At 42.5% G+C, this 25,416-nt stretch overlaps 2 protein-coding genes and 1 pseudogene across 5 annotated transcripts in view; 1 reads left to right on the plus strand and 2 right to left on the minus strand.

Annotated features, from left to right (window-relative positions):
• LOC135272661 (neuroblastoma breakpoint family member 4-like) overlaps positions 1-25,416 on the plus strand; it is a 387,040-nt gene that overhangs the window by 22,059 nt on the left and 339,565 nt on the right. The gene's annotated exons all lie outside the window — the stretch shown is intronic.
• LOC135272662 (transcription initiation factor TFIID subunit 9-like) lies at positions 96-17,370 on the minus strand (annotated as a pseudogene).
• The window catches only part of ABCA4 (ATP binding cassette subfamily A member 4), a 131,916-nt gene continuing 124,373 nt past the window's right edge, over positions 17,874-25,416 (minus strand). Inside the window, exons 48-50 of one of the 2 annotated variants that reach the window (XM_064371132.1) lie at positions 23,193-23,442; positions 21,155-21,241; positions 17,874-18,273 (exon numbers count right to left, since the gene is read on the minus strand). In XM_064371132.1, coding sequence (XP_064227202.1) covers positions 18,268-18,273; positions 21,155-21,241; positions 23,193-23,442 — 343 coding nt within the window. In that variant the 3' untranslated portion in view covers positions 17,874-18,267. Of the gene's footprint in view, positions 18,274-21,154; positions 21,242-23,192; positions 23,443-25,416 lie in introns of those variants that run through there. The other variant, XM_064371133.1, reaches the window with a different exon arrangement.

The raw sequence follows: 25,416 nt of genomic DNA on the forward strand, positions 1-25,416 counted from the left end.
TGAAACAGCTTGAATATCCTGTATTTTAACAATCTCCCTCTGAGCATTTTATCATCAATTAATCACCCCTGCCTGGGTCAGTTAATATATTTCTGTTTTTACATTGGAAATTTTCTATCTCAAAATTTTACTATGTACTTGTTCTTGCTGGCATGCTTTGTGAAAAAAAAATAAATATTCCCTGCTCAAATTTTAACTTTCGTCCAGAATTAATTTTATTTATTTATTTATTTATTCATTTTCTCAATTACTGAATGACAACTTTATTTTTCTTACACTTTTAAGGCTGAACCTTCATTTAAATTGAAAAGTATGGTAATTGTATTTACTCATTAAATATTATTAAAGTTTTCTAAAACACAACTTGAAAACATCCAGCATGCATGTTTAATATCAGTACAATAAATTCAAGATGAAGTACACGCTACATGCAGCAAAGCTAGATTACAAATTATCATAGTCGTGGTCGTCATCATCATCATCATCTTCATGTTTTCTTTTCAATGCATTTGATGATTCATTGGCAGTATTTTGTGATGACACCATATTAGTGGTAATAAGAATGTTTCTGGGCCCAATTAATGATGGATTAATGAGAACATTCTGAACTGCTGAAGTTGCAGGAATTGAAGATTTTACAGCTGGAGACTGCGATGTAGGCATCTGTACTGTAAACCTTTGTCCCGTGAGGGACATGGGAGTCCCCACTTTAGTTGAAACAGACATGGTCTGTGGGGTTGGTGTGCCTAGTGTGGGAGTACTTGGTCTGCTAGTAACCGAACCAACACTTAACCGTGGGACTGTTATTCTTCCTGCAGAAGTTGATGCCTTTTTCTGTAAAGATTTCAGCCTATAGTTTGGAGCTGTTAAGCAATACCTATCAGGTGGCAACCTAGGACCTGAATATGGCTTGATTAATGGCAAAGGCGTTTGATTTCTTTGCCTTGCGATATCTAATACAAATTTCTTGGGGGAGGAGAGGTGAAAGACTGGTCAGCGCGGCACCGGATTGCCAATCGCACATCATCTGCATCAACGGTAGCTTTCTTAGCGTGGCTTGAATCAATTTTTGCATCATCTAGAATTGTGGTCACATATCGGAAGGCAAACTCCAACATCTGATTTATAACTCTTGGCTCATATTCTGTAATCCCCATATCCTTCAGGATTTGTGCCATCATCTGTGCATCTTTCGGCATGCTCTTGGGAGAAGCCATCTTGCCAGACTCCATGATATCTGATGATCAGACTTCTCGAGCTAAATCACCCACATTAATGTATTTCAGTCCGGATTTTGATGCAAGTTCTTTGCCTAGTGTGGTTTTTCCAACCCCTGGTGTACCGGTGAGCAGGATGTTCGGAAGCAACATGGTCCTCACTGCGACTGCTCCGATCACCTCGCTCAAGCGCCCTTTGCGCTACGGGGAGGACCAGAATTAATTTTAATTTGTTTTTGCTGGCATTCTGCTGTGATAAAGAATATCCTCTGCCCCAAATTGAACTTTTATCCAAAATTAATTTTAGTTTATTAGTTAAAATGGTCAAGTTTTGAATCTCATTAAAATTTTTTTGTCTATCACTCTGGACTACTGGATTTTTTACATACAGTGTTTTAAGTTTTTATTGTTATGATTGGTTTTGGCAGATAAGAATATAGATTAACAAAAACATTCTTATTTCCCTGTTTACATTCTAAGCTCTTCCATATTTAGTCTCTATTTACCATATGTGGTAGATTGTATTTATTTCTTTGTTGATGTTATATGTTTTCTTTTTGTATTTGTGTGTATGTGTGTGCCTTTTGTTTGCTGTTTAGGAAGGGTTGTATAGCTCCTGTTTAACATTGCACTAAAAAGCTTTTGACATCACTAATCCCCTTTTAACTTGATACCCTTCTACTATTTGGTTTATGAGTTTTAAATTACATCTTTCAATTTCAAAATTGTACCACTATGACAATCAAAGACATTATTTTCCTCTTCTCTAACCTCTTTACCTGCCATTTCTTATTTGTTATTTCAACCCAAACATAAAGTGACAGCCTTTGTGCCCCACCTGTCCCCACCTTGGTTTTTGGTTTAGATCTACAATTAAATACATCGATGCACATGCTGTTCAAAAGTGTATCCGAAGCATCACTTGCTGAGTGGAATTTATCCTTAACAGAGGCCTCATGAGGGAATCAGGTCTCACTGAGTTTTGCGTGCTTAATGAACTTTCCCCACTGTCTTGATACATAGATAGGATCACTGGATAAGGTACTTGCCCAAAATGTATTTTTCTTGTGATTTTAGGAAATATTGTTTGGCTTTGGGGAACAGGCATGTGTGTTCTCATACTGGGATTCCATTTTGTTCTACCAGGACCTTTAATTTCTACCAGTTACTTCATTCATTCTCTTCACCACAAGTCTCCTTCCTTTGACCAGGCCTCCCCATCTCCCAGCAATTCTGCCCTTTGAAGATTGGCCCCTCTGGCCCTCTGCACCGTGAAGCCCCTGCCTTTCAATTCCCCAGTAGCAGGGTTCTGATCCACCAGGTCTCAGCCATGTTCTGTGTTTCTCCACACTCAAATTTTTACCACTATGACACACATGTGTATATATATACATGTGTGATTTTTAATTTGTATATATATACACACATGGGTAGATAAATTGTAGATCTAAATTAAATATATACATATGTGTGTGTATATATATATTTAAATTATCTTTGCATATACATAATCTTAGGGGTGGAACCAAAGTCTAAACACAGAATTCATTTAAGTTTTATATATGCCTTATACACACAGCCTGAAGCTAATTTTATGCAATATTTTAAATAATTTTGTGCATGAAACAAAGTTTGTGTGCATTGCATCTTCCACTTATGGCATCATATTGGCACTCAAAAAGTTTCAGATTTTGAAGCATTTTTGATTCAGCTTTTCAGATTAGGGATACTCAACTTATACACTTAAATCTCTGGACCATAAAATCATGAGTATTTTTTCCTCTGCGATCACCTATATTCGCTATATGATAAATATGTGCCAGTTTCATAATCAGAAATGAAATTACAAAGATAATTTAAAAAAAGAAAAGAGATTGGTATGGAGATAATTTTAAGGTTTCTGAAAAAATCATTCTAATATAACCCAGTTAACTAATGTAGCTTTTTTTCTTAAGATTAATTGCCTTAGACAGCATGTAATCAGAATAAAAATGTTAGAATGAAATAGGTGTATTTTAATCTATTTTTTAAAACTTGCTAATTTTATAATAGTTGATTTTCCTAGTCACCACTGCTTTCACAAATAACCTCTGTTCTTGTAGAGGGAGCATGGTAATATTTCAATGCAAGAAAAGTGTTGTTTACAATGCTGTTCATTGACTCATCCTGTCAGGTCGCAAAAGGCTACCAGGAAGTTTGCGAAGGATGCTTTGTGGGTAGCAGGAAGTTCTGAGGTTTAACAAATAAATTTGGCTAAATAAAACTCTGACAGGTGCAGTTGGTAGCCAGTACTCCAACTCATTCATGTGCAATTTTGATTACTGTAGCCAAGTCATAATTAGGTTGGTAATGATTTAATAATCCAAATAATTTTTCAGATTCAGTGATACACACGAAGAACAATGGTCTTCATTTTCTACTTTTATTTTTGGTAGCACTGCTAATGTTTTTAGACCAACATACCTTTTTTAAAATTTACAAAAATATTGTTTTAGAGTTGATGTCTCACTCTGTCACCCAGGCTAGAATGCAGAAGTGAGATCATAACTCACCTCAGCCTCAAACTCCTGGGCTCAAGTGATCCTGTCACCTCAGCCTCCTGAGTAGCTGGGACTACCAGGCATATGCCATCAAATCTGGCCAACTTATGCTTATTTTTAAACATTGTTTCTTAAGAGAAGACATAATGGCATTTAGTGTGATAGTGTATTCTAAACAATTTATGATTTATGGTCCCCAAACAAATATTATTATTTCCAGTATAATTATTTCTACAGAAGAATGGGAACAATAAAGTATTGCTCTCTTCCTCCAATATTAATATTTTTGAGTTAATATACTGCTTTAAAGTGTAGAGTATGTATCTCATGATTCTCTCAACATACCTTGGAGGAAGGCAGAGCAGGGATTATTAATTTGGTCTTGTACCTAAAGAAACTGGAACTTAAGAGATTTTTAGTTAATTTGCTAGAAGTTGAAGATGTCTAAGAGAAGGAAATGTGAACTAAGATGATATTTAGAAAGGACAAAGTGATTGGAACCAGACAAACATGGATATGAGTCATGATTCTGTCATTTGGGAAAGTCACTCAATCTCTCTGATAATCAGTTTTCACTTATGTACAAAAAGTATTAAGTCCAACTTTGCTGGATTGTTATAAGACTTAAATAGAAATAATATGTTCTGATTTTGGGTGCTTTCAGCCTTTTTGCACTGGTTTTTCCCATCTTTGTGGATTTATCCACCTGTCGTCTTTGTAATTGCTAACTTTCAGCTTGGGTCTCTGAGTGGACGTCCAGCTTGTTGGTGAAGAAGTTTGTTCTGTTTCTTAGTTTTCCTTCAGTGGACACCCCTCCCCCACAGAGCTGGACCTTCCCAGGTTCAGCTGTGCTTGCTGTGAAACTCTCAATCCTCAGCGTTTCCAATTGCTGTTTTTTTGTGGGGGTGGGACCGGCTGAACCTGATCACCTGGCTCCCTGTCTCAGAGCCTTTTTTTCTTTTTAGTTGAACGGTCAATTCAGTCGCCTGTTGAAAGGGCGCCAGAATCTGTGTAATTTCCCTCACGGTGACCCACTGCGCTGGCTGAAACAGTGGAATTGAGATTCGTGGTGCTTTTTTTGCCCAGGAATCTCCTGGTCTGGCTCCCTGTTTCAGTCCCCTTTTCAATGAGCTGAATGGGCAACTCTGCCTTCCCAGAGCTCCAAACACCAACTAAAAGGACACCCAGTCCCGTATACTCCGCACTGAGAACTGCTGCGCCGGAGTGCTGGCAAAACAGCCACGCCAGCCAAAAGAGTCACACTGGCGACCCATGGGGCTCCTCCGCTGGGAATCTCCGGGTCTGTAGGCAACAAAAATTCATCTGGGAGTGTGGCGTCCACTTACTCTGTGTGCTTTCACTGGGAACTGCAATCCTGAGCTGTTGCTAATTGGCCATCTTGGATCTCTCCTATTTTTTTGTTCATGGCCATAAAACTCTTTATTGACAAACTTTCAAACCAACTTTGACTCTGAGGTATCTAGTCAACATTTTTCTTCTGTGTGGATATTAGTTTGTTGAATAAGTGGCATCTCTTTTCCTCCACATCACTAGCAGAGTAGGTATTTCCTTTTGACAGCTTTGCATGATTTATGGGTTTGCATGCTCTGAAGAAAAATAGTACTAAGCAAAAAATTCCAATTCATTACCTCTTGGTACTTAATTAAGTTCATACCCACGGCACACTGGAGGTGAACCCTGAAATGACTGTGACAGCAGCAGAGCAGCCTCTCCTCCTACAGGGGATCACAGCTCCTCATCAGCAAGGGAACAAGGCCTGATGGAGAATGAGTCTGATGAATTGACAGAATCAGGCTTCAGAAGGTGGATAATTAGAAACTTCTGTGAGCTAAAAGAACATGTTCTAACCCAATGCAAAGAAACTAAGAACCTTGAAAAAAGGTTTGATGAAATGCTAATGAGAATAGACAATTTAGAGAGGAATATAAGTGAATTAATGGAGCTGAAAAACACAACACGACAACTTCGCGAAGTATGCACAAGTTTTAACAGTCGAATTGATCAAGCAGAAGAAAGGATATCAGAGGTCAAAGACAAACTCAATGAAATAAAATGAGAAGACAGGATTAGAGAAAAAAGGGTAAAAAGGAATGAGCAAAGTCTCCAAGAAATATGGGACTATGTGAAAAGACCTAATCTACATTTGATAGGTGTACCCGAATGTGACGAAGAGAATGAATCCAAGCTGGAAAATACTCTTCAGGATACTATCCAGGAAAACTTTCCCAACCTAGCAAGACAGGACAACACTCAACTCCAGGTAATACAGAGAACACCACAAAGATATTCCTCAAGAAGAGCAACCCCAAGGCACATAATCGTTAGATTCAGCAGGGTTGAAATGAAGGAGAAAATACTAAGGGCAGCCAGAGAGAAAGGTCGGGTTACCCACAAAGGGAAGCCTATCAGACTCACAGCAGATCTCTCAGCAGAAACCCAACAAGCCAGAAGAGAGTGGGGGCCGATATTCAACATCCTCAAAGAAAAGAATTTTCAACCCAGAATTTCATATCCAGCCAAACTAAGCTTCATAAGTGAAGGAAAAATAACATTTTTGTGAACAAGCAAGTACTCAGAGATTTCATCACCACCAGGCCTGCTTTACAAGAGCTTCTGAAAGAAGCACTACACATAGAAAGGAACAACCAGTATCAGCCATTCCAAAAACTTACCTTTTGGTAAGCATCACCATAATGAAGAACCTACATCAATTAATGGACAAAACAGCCAGCTAGCATTAAATGGCAGTATTAAACTCACATATATCAATATTAATCCTAAATTTAAATGGACTAAATGCCCCAATCAAAAGACACAGGCAAATTGGATAAAAAGCCAAAACCCATCGGTATGCTGCATCCAGATCCATCTCACACACAAGGATACACAAAGACTCAAAACTAAGGGATGGAGGAAGATTTACCAACCAAATGGAGAGAGAGAAAAAAAAGCAGGAGTTGCAATTCTCGTCTCTGATAAAATAGACTTTAAAGCAACAAAGACCAAAAGAGACAAAGAAGGACATTACATAATGGTAAAAGGATCAATGCAAGAAGAACAGCTAACGATCCTAAATATATATGCATCTAATACAGGAGCACCCAGATACTAAGCCAAGTTCTTAATGACTTACGAAGAGACTTAGACTCCCACACAATAATAGTGGGAGACTGTAACATCACATTGTCAATATTAGACTGATCAACGAGATAGAAAATTAACAAGGACATCCAGGACTTGAACTCAGACCTGGAACAAGTAAACTTAATAAACATTTATAGAACTCTCCACTTCAAATACACAAAACATACATTCTTATCAGTACCATATCACACCTATTTCAAAAGTGACTATATAATTGGAAGTAAATCACTCCTCAATAATTGCATAGCATTTCATAGGTTTAAATGAAATATTGGCTGGCTGCTTGTTTGTTATTTTCTTCCCTTATTCCTTCCTGTCTCCATTGTTAAGCACAATTATTGTCATAAAAGAGGTTTTCAATTCCCATTTTTAGACTGCATTCTAGCCTGGGCAATAAAGCAATACACCTGTTCTCTCCCCCTCTTTCTCTTCCTTTTTCTTCCTCTTCTTCACTCTTTTTTCTTTCTTTCTCTCTTTCTTCCTTTTAAAAAATAAATAAATAAATAAATAAATAAAGGGGATTAAGGAGACAGAATCCTGGATTTGATCCCTGCCTGGAAAAAAAGTAGCTATAAATACATTATTGGGATAATTTATAAAAAAAAAAAAAAGGAAAAAAGAGAAATATCTGAGACTGGGTAATTTATAAAGAAAAGAGGCTTAATTCGCTCATAGTTTTGCAGGCTGAACAGGAAGCATGGTGGCATCCGCTTCTGGGGAGGCCTCAGGAAGCCTCCAATCACAGAAAAAGGCAAATGGGGGGGCACACACGTCACATGGACAAAGCAGGACAAAGAGAGAGAGAGGGGAGGTGCCACACACTTTAAAATTACCAGATCTTGGCTGGGCATGGTGGCTCACCACCTGTAATCCTAGCAACTTTGGGAGGCCGAGGCGGGTGGATCATTTGAGGTCAGGAGTTTGAGACCAGCCTGGCCAAGGGGGTTTTAGAAGAAAACCCATCTCTACTTAAAATACAAAAATTAGCCAGTGGTAGTGGCACGTGCCTGTAGTTCCAGCTACTTGGGAGGCTGAGGCAGGAGAATCACTTGAACTGGGGAGTTGGAGGTTGCAGTAAGGCAAGATCACAGCACTGCACTCCATTCCAGCCTGGGTGACAGAGTGAGACTCCATCTCAAAAAAAAAAAAAAAAAAAAAAAAAAAAGACCAGATTTTACAAGAACAAAATCACTATAATGAGGATGATGCTAAACCATTCCGGAGAAACTGTCCCCATGATCCAATCATCTCCTACCAGGCCTCACCTCCAACACTGGGGATTACAATTCAACTTGGGATTTGCGCAGGAACACAGATCCAAACCGTATCACTCGCCTTTGCCATCTGAGGTCTGAAAAGGTATTCTGTGCTTCTGAGTTGGGTCCCCAAGCTGAGAATACTTGGGGAGGGTGAAGGCATGGCAGTGAGGCCCCCTGACCTTTGATTTTGGCCTTGATGGTACTGGGGGCCATCCTACACCAGTAGGCCAGACATGACTAATAACTAGAGTGTTTCGTTGTCATTTTTGTTTACCCCAGATAGAAATTCTTGACTATAAGACTGAGAAACAGCCATGTCTCCTGAACAAGACGGTAAACCCAGGTGTCATAGGTATGGTGTGCTGGAAAGAAAGTATAGTGGAAACAAGGGGGGGGGTGGGGACAGACCACTCTGGGTGAATTCCAGCTCTACCACTTACCAGTTATATGATCTTGAATCTCTCTGAGCCTCAGTTTAATCCTCATAGTTAATGCTGAGGTAATAATGTCTAGAATTAATTGACATGAAATGAGTTTTCTATATTGGACATGTCTGACTTATTTGTCCCACTTATAACAAAATAGCTGTAAAATGTATAAACATATCATTCTGAAGACTACTTGAAGGCTTATTTGAATTTATTTATTTTTTTGTTTATTTGAATTTAAACCAATTGCTTGATCTTAAAGTTATCTTGGGGCTTAAGATATCTTTATCCCAGATCTGAATGGATGGTGACTCTGCCCCCTTGTTGGGCCAGTTTTAAATCCCTGTCTCTAGATGTCATGGGCAGCAGAGGGATGATTATCACTGAATTGTCCTGACCCACCAGCCTCTTAGTCTCTGCACTAAGACATACAGGTACTTGGCTGGGTCTTACTAAACCCAGTCACTCAAATCCTCATGTTAACAAGTTGTAATAATTTTATTGCTTTAGTTCTTTAGAGTAGAATAGTATCCTTGATAGCCATCTCAAGTTTCCATCATGGTTTGTTTTTGTTTTGAGACAAAGTCTCGCTCTGTCATGCAGGCCAGAGTACAGTAAGTGGCATGATCTTGGCTCACTGCAACCCCTGCCTCCCAGGTTCAAGTGATTCTCCAGTGTCAGCCTCCTGAGTAATTGGGATTACAAATGCGTGCCACTACACCCAACTAATTTTTGTATTTTTAGTAGAGACGGGGTTTCACCATGTTGGCCAGGCTGGTCTCCAACCCCTGACCTCAAATGATCAGTCTGCCTTGGCCTCCCAAAATGAGGGGATTACAGGTGTGAGCCACCATGCCTGGCCTGATCATGGTAGTAGATTCCAAATGATCAACTCTCTAGAAATGCTTTATTAATTATAAATACATTTGATACCTGTATGAAACTTATCCTTCAATTACTGACATATGGTTGATGTTTCTTAAATATTTTAGGTATTGACTACACACTCACGAATATCATTAGACTACACATACACAAATACGATGTTTAAATGTTTATGGCCTATGAATTGACAGACAGTTTCACACAGAAAAGCCAAAATGTCTGATTTAGGTCCCTGTCTCTAATTTAAATTGAGCCATCTCCTTATGGCTGTTTAAAGCACCTGAATATGATTACTTTTCTGTTTTCTTCTCCAGATCTTTAATGGTATCTCACCAGATGGTCAATGGGGGCACAATACCTGCAAGTTCCAGTCAGGATTCAGCTGCTGAAGGGGCAATTATGTTAAGCTTAGGCCAAAAAGTGATCTGGGAAATGTTTAATCAACAAATGGTCCCAGTATAATAGCTGGTGATCGGGTGGGCTTGGAGCTTTGCTCATTTCAGACCTGCTCATTGGAGGAGCTGCTTGCTACCAAGGGCCAGAAAAAAGAAGCCCAAGACATGTTTCATGCCCTCTTGCCCTCTGACATCATATTCTACAATTATGAAGCAAAATGGCACTTTCTGTAGCATGTCTAACTTTGGGAGAGATAAGACTCTTGCAATGGAGGAAGCATGGGAAGATGAGACAGATGGTGGGTGTGATAGGGCCTGGAATTTGGTGTGGGCAGGCTCTGAGTAACAAGGTGGGATAACATCACTTAGCCTCCTGTGCTGTCAGCCGGCATCAGCCAGCCTGGGTTTCTGACCATTCCCAGTGTCCCCAGGTTATAAGAAGGTAATCACTACAAAAACCCACATACAAAATATTTATCAATGTATTTATCAGTATTGGTTGCAGGAAACTAGGCTAATTAATCAGAGTGAGTTCAGCTCTAGGAGGTGCTTTCATTGGCATTTCAAGGGTAAATAGCTGACATGGCCTGAACCCAAATTCCCCTGTGGCCTTTGTTAACCAAATAAGCACAGGTTCTGCCCTGTCAGGAGCTTCTGCAGCCCTGGCTAGACCATATAGGGATCTGTTCCAGGCTCTAGCCCCTAGCTGTGTCCTCCAGAATCCATAAGCCCATCAGTGGACCTGGGGCCCCATGGCTTTCATGCTTTCACAACCAGTACCCCTCCTTGCCTTGGGTTTTGGGCTACAAAACAGCCAAAGCAAAACATTCCAGGACCACTCAGACATGGCCTTCCCAGTGGCCTCTCTTCTCAGGAGACTGTCACTTTCGGAGCCCACTCTGAGCTTTTCAGCCCCTGGGCAACAGAAGGTTACAGGAGGATTATCAAAGGATTAGGGAGCTCTGCTGAGTAAGCATGTACGGGGCACTTTCTGCCAGAGTGATTTTTCTGAAACAGTCCTGATCATGCCACTCTTCTATAACTCCATGTCTCCTACAGCTGTGTTTGGAAAAGTATCACCCAACCATCTCCTGTTTCAAACTCACCCTGGGAAGGGAGGGATTATTAACCTGCAGACTCCTGGGTCCACTCTCTGGCCATTGAATCTGAATTTCTGCATACAGGTTCAGGAACCTACAGTTAAAACAAGCTCTCCTTGTGATTTTATGCCCATGAAAGTGTAAGAGTCAAAGTACACCACAGGATAAAGTTCAAACTGCTTAGCATGGAGTACAAGGTGCACCAGCATGCAGCTTTACCTGTTTCTATCTTTCCTGGAAGCACCTACCAAACCCAGATCTCCCCACTTTTTGCCATACTGATGCATCTCAGAGAATTTGCCAGGGTCTATGGCTCCCATGCTGCTCCCATTCTTAGAGTACTCTCTCTACCATACTGATGCATCTCAGAGAACTTGCCAGGGTCTATGACTCCCATGCTGCTCCCATTCTTAGAGTACTCTCTCTACCATCCCCCTCTTCCTCTTCCCCCTTGTTATTCTTTTAGTCTTCTTAACAATGAGCTCAGTCATCAACTCCTTTGGATCAGGCATGCCTCCACTACCTCTCTCTTAGTGAAACTCACACTGAATCATAACATTGGATATTTGCCTTTGTCTCCATTGGACACTGAGCCCTGAAAGATTTGGGAACTGTGTCTGGTCCTTTTTTTCTCAGTGCACACTATGCTCCTTGGCCCATAGTAGGGGCTCAGAAACAGTTAAAGGCTAATAAAGATTTTCAGTTAGAGATACCGGAGCTTTGAGTTTATATGGGTTGAGTGCGTCTTCTTAACAAAAGCTGAATATTGACGGTTTTAAATTCTGGTTTCTAAAGGATAGTAAGATTAATAAAGAAGAAATAAACCCAAGATATGAGATTAACTGTGTACAATTTAACTAAAGATTAAGTTAGGTATAACGTATGGAACAAATTACAAATAGAGGTACCACCACAGTGTGGTCCTGTTCTAACTTTGCAAAACCACCCACCTGAGGCTGGGGTTGGACTGATAGGGGTGGTGGATGGATGAGCTACCACTGGAAGTCGGGTAGCCCAGGGCCCGAAACTAAGATATGTACCTCACCCCAGGACTTTCAAGGAGAAAGGAGAGAAGTCTGAATGGGCGTTTGTCGGCATACTAAGGGTCAGTGCTCCTAAGATTAAGCAACAACCATACCAAGTCCTAAAGGTAGGAATTAGAGTAGGGGCCACAAACACCACCATCAGTAAGGGTCAGGAGTCAGACAAAAGCTGGGCCGAGAATGCTGAAGAGTTTGGAAAAGATAGAGCTGGCATGCTCCCACCAGCTGTCAGGAGGCTCGGCAGGATCTGCCAGGAGGCTTTATGATGAAGGCCTTGTTTTGGGCTGTCAACCAGAGAGGAGTTGTGGGTGCTGATGAGTGTTCATGGCAATAGACACCTATGGAAGGGTGGGCATGTGGGCATGGTAGGCAGGAACCATGAAGAAACCAATAAGATTCTTCCCAGCCTTCTCTCTCTGCTATTAGCCAAGACTTTCGTGGCTTAAAAACAGACCAGCACCCCTCCTTCTGCTCTGGTCAACCATATGTAGCCCCTTTATCATCTCTTGCTCTTCCAAAATGAACTCAGATCACGAAATGGTGCATCCATGATTTCGCATGTTTGAAACTTAATTAACACTCCTGTAGTTCTTCTTCCTTTTTGCAGAAGGTGCCGTTTCCCTAAATAGCTAGCTCCTGCTATCTTGGCAGACCTTTCAACCTTAGCCTGACAAGAAGCTTGTGTCCACCTCCCTGCATTAACTGAGTCTTTTTCCAGAATCCCAGAGTGTGTCAGTGGCAGAGCGTTTATTCCAAATGGCTCACCATGGATGTTGTTTTTAGCTTTCTTACATCCTTTTGTTTTATTATTTCGAGCTTGGCCTGTATTTGTCATTTTCTTCTACTTCATCAAAAGGTTGAATGGAAGAATGTCTATTCATCAGATTTCCATGGAACCATGCCATTGTGGAGTATCATGAAGGCAAGTTGTCCTGGCCGTGCTGCTATCCGCTTGGCTGTGTGTACAGAGCCTCACAGGTGCCTGCAGGTGGGAACGGCCACTCCTGTGCTCTCTTCATGTGGCTTCAGCATTGTTTAACCCCCTTCTCCATCCTACCTTGCTGTTACAGTCCCAAGATTTGTTTCTCACTAGTTTTTTTTTTTTTTGAGACAAAGTCTCGCTCTGTCACCCAGGCTGGAGTGCAGTGGCACGATTTCGGCTCACCGCAACCTCTGCCTCCCAGGTTCAAGCAATTCTCCTGCCTCAGCCTCCCAAGTAGCTGGGATTACAGGCGCCTACCACCATGCCTGGCTAATTTTTGTATTTTCAGTAGAGACGGTTTCGCCAGGTTGGTTAGGCTGGTCTCGAACTCCTGACCTCAGGTGATCCGCCTGCCTAGACCTCCCAAAGTGCTGGGATTACAGGTGTGAGTCACTGCACCTGGCCTCACTCGTGTTTTAAGCCCTGCAATGGATCTTCTTCCTTGGCTGTAATTGTAGAAATACTGCACTGTGTTTTTGAGACGGGAGTCTGACAAGTATATGCAGTACATGCCATTTGGCCTTTGCTTGATACCTGTGTGCTTCTCTGTTGTTCTTTTTAATTAAGAGGGAGAGAGGTATGTATGTGGGCTGGAGCAGGACTGGGGCCGTTAAGACTTGAACCTGGTCTGGTTCTGGCACTGAGCTTCCCTCTGGCCTCAGGCAATTTCCCTAAACCTCAGCTTTTTCACTGGCTTTAATGAGTAGCCTGGGCTGTTTCTTGGAAAATATGTGAAATATGTTAAAAATGCTAAATATTGAAAATACTTTCTCAGCTGCATCCTTTGGCAAATTCCAGATTCCTTTCTATCCATCTCTGGTTTTGCAAGGTCCAAGGTCAAATATCCTAGTTTCCCTCTGTCTAAGCCTCTTCAGATAGCTGGCCCAGTTTTCATGGAAATAGGAATATGAGGCATAGACATTCATTAACTGTAGCTGTTAAAATTCCCAAGCAAATCCAAGTAGAATGTGGTTATGAAAGCCAAGGCCTGTTGCCAAAGAAAGATGTGTGTGTGCGTGTGCATGCTCATGCATTGTGGGACACGTGCTTGTTATGTAACATCTGATCTTTGATCCCTGGTTTATATCCAGTGAGTAACTGGTTGGATTTGGGGCTTAACATGGCTTGGGAGCTGTTTGGAGCCTTGGTGGGAAAGTAGATGATTCTGTGTTGTCTCAATCCTGCTGTGTGAATAGTCTCTTCCCCTGACCCGTCAGCCACAGCCCAGCTGCTTTTCAGCTCCAGTGATCCTGCTTACTGAGTCTCCTAGAGACAGAGTTCTGAATGGTGGGTGAGGAGCCCGTCCCAGGCTGGCAGGAAGGGTTCTGGGCACACTGGGGACATCTTTAATGTACTGTGCTGTGAGATATTTCAGTAGGAGACTTCCAAGCTTGCTCTGTCAAGGAACTTTAACATCTTCTGTAGCTGCTTGAGTTTCTTTGGAGGGAGCTGTGTGTCCCACCTGAGCTGAATTCACTTCCCCCTGTAAGCTAAGCTCCTTCCTCAGAGCTGGCCCAGGGCCCGTTGCTGCCACCAGCACACAGGGGCCTGCAGGCCTGTTACAGTCTTGGCTTAGTCTGGAAGGTCATATATCTGGCTGTTGGATGAATAAAAAACAGTAGTTTCATCCCATCACTTAAGTCACCCAAGCTCAGCTGCTGTAGCCGTAGCCAGAGACCCTCGCTAACTTGGGCCACCTAGTGGTCTGCGGGGACTGTGTTGCAGTACTCGGCAGCTTGCTCCACACAAACACTCAGGGACCAAGCGTCCTTGCACCTTGTGGCTCTGCCGTCCTGAGTCCTGGAGGCTGTTTCCATGGCCAGAACTGTGTTACCATAAATCTCCATTTCAGATGGCAGAGTAGGGGAAGAGAGCGTCTCTACACATATGTAGATACATACATACATATTCTCTAATTGTCCACTAAGAGTGCCTAGATGTTGACTTCTGAATAGTATATTCCCTAAAAAGAACCAGGGCCCTTGGGGAAATGGGTGAGTCCAGATTGGGAAATGGCAAGATGAACCTGGCCAGAAAGCAGATAAATGCTCAAAGAATGATGTGAAACACATCAAAAGGATACAAGAGTCATCCTGATGTATTTCTACTAGCTAAATAAGGAACAAATTGGACATTAAGCTAAATGGTAAAGAATTAAGCCCATTGAATAAAATAGGAAACCATGAATTCATAAATAAATAAATATAAATAAATAAAATGCTTGTTAATTACAAAGGGAAAGAGAATCATCTGATGGTAGAAAAGCCTGCAGACACCTCCATAATCAAGTGATCAAAGTGAACATCATTAGTAATGGGTCAAATTGAAATTGCATGTCATCTAATAGGATGCAATGTAAAGAACACAGTATCGCTTCTGAGATATTCCTGCCAAAGATACATAGCATAAATCTCATTACAAGGAAACATCAGACAGGCCCACATCAAAGAACACTACGAAATAACTGACCTGTCATTGTTAAAAGACTGAGGAGCTGTTCCAGACTAAAGGAGATCAAAAAGACATGTCAACTCAATGCAACAGTGATTCCGAACTGGATCCTTTTGCTCTAAAGGAGGACATTATTGGGGTAATTGTTGAGACTGGAATGGGGTCTGAGGATTAGATGGTAGTGATGTTAATTTACTGCTGTTGGTGGTTGTATTGTGACCATGTAGGAGAATGTACTTGTTTGTAGGAAATATACAAACTATGAGGCTTCAGGTTGGCAGCTTTTTGTCAAATGAAGATAAAATTCTATTATACTTATAACTTTCCTGTAAATTTGTGATTGTTTCACAATTTAAAAATTATTACATAAAAATGACTTCTTATTTTTTAAAAGAATACTTTAATCCACTTGGAATTTATCTTTGTATATATTGTGAGATACAACTAACTTAATTTTTTAAGAATTTTCATGTAAATAACTAGTTGTTGACACTGAATACAAATTTGAAAAGTGATATTCTAGGCATGGGGAGAGAATAATTAAAGACGGGGGCAGGAAAATGAGGGTTGAATTTAGGGGTTTTGTTTGGCTAGACTATAGCTCATATGTGAACTGGCAAGAGGTCAAGCTGGAAGGGTAAGTTGGGGCCAAATCATAAAAGGCCTTTAATGTCAAAATGAGGATTTTGCACTTAACTCTGCAGTTTAACCATTTGGCGAGTGTTCATTGAATATTTTCTGTGTGCCAGGAGCTGGAAAAAACAGGATGAAAAGACACAGACCTCAGGTGTAGTGAGACAAAAGGTAAACTGAGATTTTCCCTTAACGGGGTGTGCAGATTTAACTTGCATCTGACTTTTTCCAGTCCGTGATGCCTTTCTGAAACCCTCACAGCCAAACAGAATGGCAGCTAAACCACCTCCTCTACCCTAGGTAGTCTTTTCCTTTTCTTTTCCTAACAGCTCCAAAGAATGTAGTCTTCTTTCCTGTGATATTGTAGTTGCTAATTTAAATTATGAAACCAGCCAGGGTGCAGCAGTGTGATACAAGCAGTGTGCTGGGCTTTCCCAACCTCTATCCCAGCCCTAGCTAAAATGGTCTTATAGTTTTGGTCATTGGTAGGTTAAAACAAAAAGTCAAAACCGGATGAAACTTTGAGGCTACTAAAGTAGTTTTATAGTCTCTATGGGCAGTCATTTGCCTTGCATCTAGTAGGTGCAATATGGCAAGCCTGGAGGTGTGCAGGACTTAAAGCTGTGGCTGGGCGTGGTGGCTCATGCCTGTAATCCCAGCACTTTGGGAGGCCGAGGCGGGCAGATCAATTGAGGTCAGGAGTTCGAGACCAGCCTGACCAACATGGAGAAACCTCGTCTCTACTAAAAATACAAGACATTAGTCAGGTGTGGTGGCGAACACCTGTAATCCCAGCTACTCAGGAGGCTGAGGCAGGAGAATCACTTGAACCTGGGAGGCAGAGTTTGCAGTGAGCCAAGATCACCCCATTGTACTCCAGCCTGGACAACAAGAGTGCAACTCCATCTCAAAAAAAAAAAAAAAAAAAGTTGTGTAGCCCTTGCCCTCTGTCTGTCTCTAAACGAGCACATGACGCTTCTTGCTGAAATAAAAATTTTAGCACTTTGTACTCACTTCCTTCCTCGTCCTCTTCTCAGTAGCAGTTCCTGGGCCTCAGCATCTCTCCCCTTCCCTCTTCCCTCACCCTGACTCTGGAATCTATCCTCAGTATAATGGAAGTGTTTTATGATGAAGCCCATCTCTAGGTCACGGAGGGGAGACTGACCTGGTAAGGAAACGCACTTGTTCTCCTCATCCACACGTCTTTGGAAAGGTTGGGTTTAAAACGATTATTTTCTGAATCTTGGTGAGCATTTATATGAACTAGATGGCCATCTTTATTCCCTTCTAACATCACTGCAGAAGATGCGTTCAGAAGCATTGTGGAAACGGCACAGCAGTATGTGAATGGGGCCCTGACCTCTTCAGGTGGTTACAAAGTCCTGTCGGGTCTCAAGTCCAACCAAGGACCAACTCTCGCCTGTCCGTGCCTCTTTGTCTCCTGTCCTAATTACACCTGTGAGGCAAGCACTCAAATAAGCTGGGCAAACAGACATAAAACTGAAAGTTGGTAATACTCAGCTGATAATGGAAAATGTTTACAGCCATCACAGTTGGGTGTTTTCTGCAAACTCTTTGAAGACTTGACATGGAACAGAGACTAGTCCATTCACCTCCACCCTAGTGTTGCAGAATCTTGCCAGAAAGAGCAGTCCTGAGGCTAACACTCACAGAAGCGCATGGCACTGGCAAGGAGCTATGCAGCCACCTAAAGACTGTCTAAAACTGTACAAGGTGGTAACGCCAGGGAGATTGTGAATTACGATAGTTTGTGATTAGTGCATTTGCATTTTATTTTTTCATGAAAATCAGACACACATAGACACACAGACAAACACACAGAAAAGCAGATCTGCTTGAAATGAGAGCAACATGGAGGCCAAAGCTGCTATGGGATGGCCTGAGGTTTCTGGTTCTGTGGTCCAGAGAAGAAGGATTTTGCATTTGTTTGGTTTCACTACCAGGTGTTCCAGGTGAGCAAGTCAGTTTCGGTTGCCTTCTGAAAGAGCCTCCTCTGAATTCACTGCAAGCTCCTCATGTGTTTGTTTTCTGCTGCAGTGGGGTCATTTATGCTGGCCAGTCTATTTGGATGACCATATGGGCACAGGCTCCTGTGCTTCCAGCTGCCCAGAGTTCCTTTCCGGCTGCAGGAATGAGTGGTGTGAAAGATCAGTCCTGTAGAAGGAGATCACATGGACTTGCGTCATCTTGGTTTTCTAAGATGATGTGACTACTTTTAGATTTCAGAAGTTAAACAGTCAATCAGTCTCTGAAGGGCACTCAGCTGAGGGCACTGTGATTCTGTCAGATCACCCAGCTTATGGGCCATCTTTCTCTCCTTCTCTACGAAATGGTCAGATGATCTTTCAGGTCTCCCTGGTTCTAAGATGCAGGCATTTGTTACAAAGACTCACATATGTGAGACGTGTGTGTACATGCTTACACCCTGGAGGGAAGCCACACCCGCAGTGCTGTTTCCAAGGGCTCTCATGGGGTCTTTTGGGTTGTTTTCAGCTTAAGAAAGTTACCATAATCTTAAAAGTCAAGAAGTCCTAATTTAGGTCAGCCCTGAGGTATAGAATTCCCTTGACCACTTCCTGTACGGGTGGCTCTGGGAAGCATGAAAATGTGAATGGGGGATGGGAGAGATGAGATCTGGAGTTCAGGATAGTGGGCTCCAGATTGAAGCCTGGGTTTTGATTAATAAAGGTATCCATACTCCTCGAGAAGTGTACACCAAGATGACCTTTTAAACTGGAGAGACACTGTCTTCAGTTATAAAGTGTGGGTTGAATTCCTGAACCAATGCCCGCTGTAGAGTTGGGGTAGTGTGGGCGAGGAGGCAATTGGACATAGGCCTGCCCAGTCTAGATGAAGTGTGGTTTATCCCATTACCTGATTTAAAATCACACATCCTCTTAAGAGGATAACTAACCCAGTACTCAGGATTTGAGATGGTGCAAGGATCCTCATCAAGGCTGAGGGTACCTCAGAAACTTCTGAAACTCACACAAAGATACAAGTTATACAGGGGAACTGGAGTGGTGTATAAGAATAAGGATTAGAAATTGATCTGAGTTGTTCCTAATTTGGGAATGCACATGGTCACACAATTATTAACCTATTTAGGATGTTTCTAAGTTGTCTGATCATCTGTCACCTACTCAATCTATTAAAAACTTGACCCTCACCAGTTTTCATAGCAGAGTATAAGATTGCATAAGACCTTATCCCAAGAGATGCTTTCCAGGATGGAGTCCTTTGGAGAGTAAAAACATTGTTGATAAGCAAACTCACTGATTTCTAGATAAATATCTGTGTGGTCCTGGCTCAAAACATGGAGTTGTAATGCCAACAGCCTGATGAACTTCCTGAAGTTCTCACATTTGCTTAGGAGCAAGTTGTAAATTATCTCTAGAACTTCTTGAGAGAAATTACCCTTTTCCTGTTTGAAAGATACTTTAAAGGAAATTATTTTGAAGTGGTGTAATGTAAACAATAATATAATTACTATTTATTTCATGACAGATATATACAATGCTATATGGAAGATTTTTTGCAAACCTTTGTAAAGACAGTGTGTCATAAAGTCAGAATTAGATTTTGAATGAAAATTTATCATAAAAATATGCCAATAAATGTGTTGCAGGTTTTCTAATATTTGGGAACAAAAATGTAACAAACACAATAGAAAAATGATCACATTCAATAAGAGGTAAAAGTTTGGAATTAACTGCCGTAGATCATAGAACATTAACACCCCTGATGTTCTGCCTGGCCCAGAGGTGATGTGGGATTAGCCCTTTAAGAGGGTACATGTTAGCCAGGGGTGGGGAGACCACTGGTAATTCTGGGAAACTATTTTGCTACCCAGTTATATATTCTGTGTTATAAAAAGGATTCACAACTGCTAGAGGTTTTCAAATAATTTTCAACTCGTGTCAGCAATGACCAGATCTATAAATGGGAAACAGTGGCTGGAAAATCTCAGTAAAAGCAACCTTCCTCCAAGTAAGGAGCCTTTACTTAGGCATTTCTGGGCCCTCTGGCAGGAAAGGGGTGTGAAGACAAAGTCAATTTTGCCAAGTAGCCATTAGGTCTCTGCTGGTCAAGAGGAAGGGAAAAATGCATCACAAGCACTGCTTTGGACAGCAGTGTTTCAGTCATTAGCTGTATTTGGTTTTTCTTGCAATCAAGAAACTGGGCAGAATAAAAACTTTATGGGAAATAAGGTTTTGCATATCCTTGATTATTGATTTGATTTGATTTCCCTCCAGGTAAGTCAGGAGACAGTGGCTAATTCATCCCTCTACCACCCCAGGCTTAAGCCAGGTGCAGCATCCCAATGCCTTGCTGCACCCTGGAGGAAGCACTGGGACGCTGCACCTCCTCAGGTACTTTCTGTAGCTCTCTCCTTCTTGGGTGGTGTGCTCCTTACATGGGGCACTGTGCCAGGGCAGGAACCTATAAGCACCTATTCCAAGAGTTATCACAGGCCAGGAGACATAGCTCCTATTCCTTCTTTCTCCATGTTCTCAATATTTTTATAAAGAACAAAGAGCCCCCTTCTACAACAGATGCTATTCCTCCATCTAACCAAATGTGTCTGCCACTGAAATGATGCGCCAGTTAAGTCCCTTCCTTTGAAACTCAAACATGTGTCCAGACATAGATGTCAAGTAGCCAAAACATTCTAATAATCTCTATTACCCTCTCTGCTCCTAATTCCCCAAATCCAAGGATTTTTGCTGTAAGCAAAAACATGGGAAAGTTCTTTTCAAAAATGCTCTCCCACACCAACCAAATGGTTTCCTGATTACAGCAGGAACCCCTACAGCTACTGAATGAAAAGTTCTTCAGTACAGAACAGGGATAGTAGCAGTGACTTAGCAAGGATGTGATGAGGATGTGGTGGGGACTTGGTGGGGACCATGGTATGGGTGGGGCTCTGCAGGAGGCATATCTGAGCCTTGGAGCAACTCAAGCCCAATGAATCAGCTGGGCCCTGAGCCTAGGAGGTGCCTCAAGCTGTAGACTGCAGAAGCAGCAAAGGTACCTGGGCTTGTCGGCTGGCTCCGGCAGCTCGAGGGTGCAAAGGGAGGTCATGAATTTCAGTCTGCTGTTTAGCAAAGTTCACAAATACCTGGAGGTAGGAGAAGAGCAAGATTAGATAGATGTTTCCAGGAAAACAGCATCCTACACCCACCTACCCACCTTGCTCTCTATTTTCCACAGTTCACATACAGCCATGCCGCTATGGCTTGTGTCCTGCCCGGGGGAGGCTGGCCCACCGATGGAAGCCTGGCCATCAGTGCCCTGGTCAGAACTAGCTTCTTAGACTAGACTCCTTAGCTATCCCACAGGAGTTTCTGCTATAGGACTCAAGGGGCTTAGGCAACAGGCATCGGCATAATCAAGGCAAGGCAGATTCTCAGCTAGCAGCATCCTAATCCTCTAACTAAAAAAAAAGGTAATTGATCCCTTTTTAGCTGCTTATTGAGTGTGCAGGTGGCCCCAACTCCTGCTCATGCCTCCTTCTGCTGAATGCTGATGAGAAGGTGGGGGTGAGCCAGCTCCTCATGGGGTTAAATGGAGATTTGCCTGTTTCCTGAACTGTTTTATTTTAAAACAAACATAGATATTAAAACACAAAACCCAGAAACAACCCAAATGTCCATCAATGAATGAATAGATGAAGAAAACATAGCACATACATACAAAGGAATATTATTCAGCCTGAAAAAGGAAGGAAATTCTGGCACATGATACCATGCAGATGAACCTTGAGGACATTATGCTAAGTCCTCATGTAATAAGCCAGACACAAAAGGACCAACGTTGTATGATACCACTTACATGAGGTATCTGTAGTAGTCAGAGCCTTAGAGGCAGAAAGTAAAACACTGGTTACCAAGGGCGAGGCGGGGAGTAGGTAGGGAGTTAGTGTTTAGTGGGCACAGATTTTCAGTGAAGCAAGATGACAGAGTTCTGTTGGGGATGGTGGTAACGGTTGCACAACAATGTAAATGTACTTTTTTTTTTTTGAGGCGGAGTCTCACTCTGTTGCCCAGGCTGGAGTGCAGTGGCGCCATCTCAGCTCACCACAACTTCCACCTCCTGGGTTCAAGCGATTCTCCTGCCTCAGCCTCCCAAGCAGCTGGGACTACAGGTAGGCACCACCATGCCTGGCTAATTTTTTCTTTTTCATAGAGATGGGGTTTCACTATGTTGGCCAGGCTGGTCTCAAACTCCTGACCTCGTGATCCACCCACCTCAGCCTCCCAAAGTGCTGGGATTACAGGTGTGAACCACTGTGCCTGGCAATGTAAATGTACTTAATACCACTGCACTGTGCACTGAAACATGGTTGACATGGTCAATTTTATGTTACTATATTTTACCACAATAAAAAAATGTGATTATGTTTTTAAAAACCACACATGGAACATGTTTATCAAAACTCACTCAACTGTACTTTTAAAATAGGTGTTTTTGTTTTGTTTTGCTTTTTTTGAGACAGGGATTTGCTCTGTCACCCAGATCAGAGTGCAGTGGTATGAACACAGCTCATTTTAGCCTTGACCTCCCGGGCTCCAGCAATCTTCCAGCCTTAACCTCCCATGTAGCTGGGACCACAATCATGCACCACCATGCCTGGCTAATTTTCTGATTTTTTTTTTTTTGGTGGAGACGAGGTCTCACTTTGTTGCATGGGCTCATCTTAAACTCCAGGGTTCAAGTGATCCTCCCGCCTTGGCCTCCCAAGAGCTGCGTTTTGTCATATGTTAATTACACATTAATAAAGGTGATTCTGAAAGAAAAACCACTACCACAAACCAGCAAGAATGAAATAACACACCATAGCCTAACAGGGAAGGATGACATTAAAAAAAAACAAAAAACGAAGTTTCCTGATGACCAAAAAATATTGTCAGAAAACAATTTCTGATATACGAAGTTTTACCCTAATAATCAGAGGGCAAGAGTTTTTAAAAATCAAGAATGTTATGCCTCCTTCTTATGTCAATTCCAACCCACATTGGGTGCTCTGGACCAGTCTTTGCTCAGCTCTCAGTGCCCCGGGGCCAACTTGCCTGGTCCAGTGTGGTCTGTGTGACTGAGTACTCCTCAATGAGTAGGCTGTCCTTGTGGGAGAGGAGGAGCTGGAAGATCCTCGCCAGGGAGGAGGAGGAGACCTGGAACTGGAGCATGTTGTAGTGCCTCTCCCTCTGCACGCTGCCTGGGAAGTTCCCCTGGAAGAACTGCTCCACAGGGTTCAGGTCAGGAAGCAGGTCGTCCTTCGGGGATTTGATCTTCATTGTGACAATATAGCCATCTCCAAATCTAGGGGATACACACAGCGCGGGACAGGCCTCTGTTAGTGGTTGGGCCTAAGGCAATCCCAAAATAAGGAGTAGACTCATCAGAAATTTTGGGAATTAAGTCCAGCTAGGTGGCTCACACCTGTAATCCCAGCACTTTGAGAGGTAGAGGTGAGAGGATCACTTGAGCTCAGGAGTATAAGATAAGCCTGGGCAACAAGTAAGATGCTGTCTCCACAAAAATTAGCAGGGCATGGTGGCACATGCCTGTGGTCCCAGCTACTTGGGAAGCTGAGGTGGGAGGGTCATTTGAGCACAGGAGGTCAAGGCTACAGTGAACCATGATCATGCCACTGCACTGCAGACTGGGTGACAGAGTGAGCCCCTGTCTCAAAACAAAAAACAAAAATCAAACAAAAAAACACACCAAAACAAGAACAACAAAAAAAGAAATACTGGGGATTAAAGGCCCATACCATAGACCTGTGTGCATATTAAAAACTAGGAGAGAAAAACCATGGTAGTCCTTGGAGAAATCATTTGATACCAATTTTTAGAGGTCAAATGTCTGCATGGTAATTTGGGACAGTCATACTTGCTGAAAAGTCAAAGGCAGTTTTATTTCTTTTTGAGACAGAATCTCACTGTGTTGCCCAGGCTGGAGTGCAGTGGGGTGATCTCAGCTCACTGCAACCTTCGCCTCCCAGGTTCAAGTGATTCTCTTGCCTCAGCCTCCTGAGTAGCTGGGTTCACAGGTGCCTGCCACCACACCTGGCTAATTTTTTTTTTTTTGTATTTTTAGTAGAGACAGGATTTTGCCATGTTGGCCAGGCTGGTCTCAAACTTCTGACCTCAAGTGATCTGCCCGTCTTGGCTTCCCAAAGTGCTCGATTACAGGTGTGAGCCACCATGCCCAGCTGATTTTATTTTTTTGAGACAGAGTCTTGCTCTGTCACCCAGGCTGGAGTGCAGTGGTGCAATCTCAATTTGCTGCGACTTCTGCCTCCTGGGTTCAAGCAATTCTTATGCTTCAGTTTCTAGAATAGGTGGGATTACAGGCACACACCTCCACGCCCAGCTAATTTTTGTATTTTTAGTAGAGACAGGGTTTCACCATGTTAGCCAGGCTGGTCTTAAACTCCTGACCTCAAGTGGTCTACCAGCCTCAGCTTCCCAACGTGATGGGATTACAGGTGTGAGCCACTGCACCCGGCCGTCAAAGGTAGTTTTAGCCCAGTGTGGGGGTCCCAAGCCCACCCATAAAGACACATGGACCAGTGCATACTAAGTGGTGGTAAGGGCTGATGGGCCAGGTGGGAGCACTTCCCTGAGGAAACTTCCCTAGGCAAATGGAGCTACTAGGGCCAGGACCATTGGTGCTTCCTTCCTCCCTCAGCAGGTTGGGTGGTTACCCTCACTTGGATGAAGAATGGTCCACCAGAGAGTGTGTGCATGGCTAACTGGTGTCAGTATCCTTATGCCCAGGTATCCTATGTCAGTCATAACTTACTCCAAAGCTCCCTTTATGGTCTAGGGCTGTTCTCTAGAGTAAGAAGCTGTTCACCTTTCAACTCCAGAAAACTAACCATCCCTCCACACGAGGAACACTCCCCTCTCACCTCCTCTATCATGGAGATACTGAGGAGTAAGAGGGAAAGGAATAGGATAACTTCCCTTTCTCCAGCAGTTGGACACAGGAAGTTGCTGACACAGGTCTGATGACCTGACATGCTGCTGTTTCTATAGATATCTATGCAGGGTCTAAGCTGTAGTTGCTCAAGAAATCTGGGTCAAACATCTACCTGCCACAAGCAGCTAATCTATCAGACCTTTCTCTCCAGCATTTATCTGCTCTCACACATGAAAGGATGACATTTTCTGTGCAACATGCTCCTGTGGTCGCATCAGGATTATGCACATCAGCACAGATGAGGAGGGTTACGTTCTGTTCCTCTCACCGACCAGCTTAATGACTTATATTCTGAACTCTTAATAA

The sequence above is a fragment of the Aotus nancymaae genome, unplaced genomic scaffold, assembly GCF_030222135.1.
Source record: "Aotus nancymaae isolate 86718 unplaced genomic scaffold, 86718_ANA_hifiasm-v0.15.2.pri h1tg000122l, whole genome shotgun sequence".
NCBI lineage: Eukaryota > Metazoa > Chordata > Mammalia > Primates > Aotidae > Aotus > Aotus nancymaae.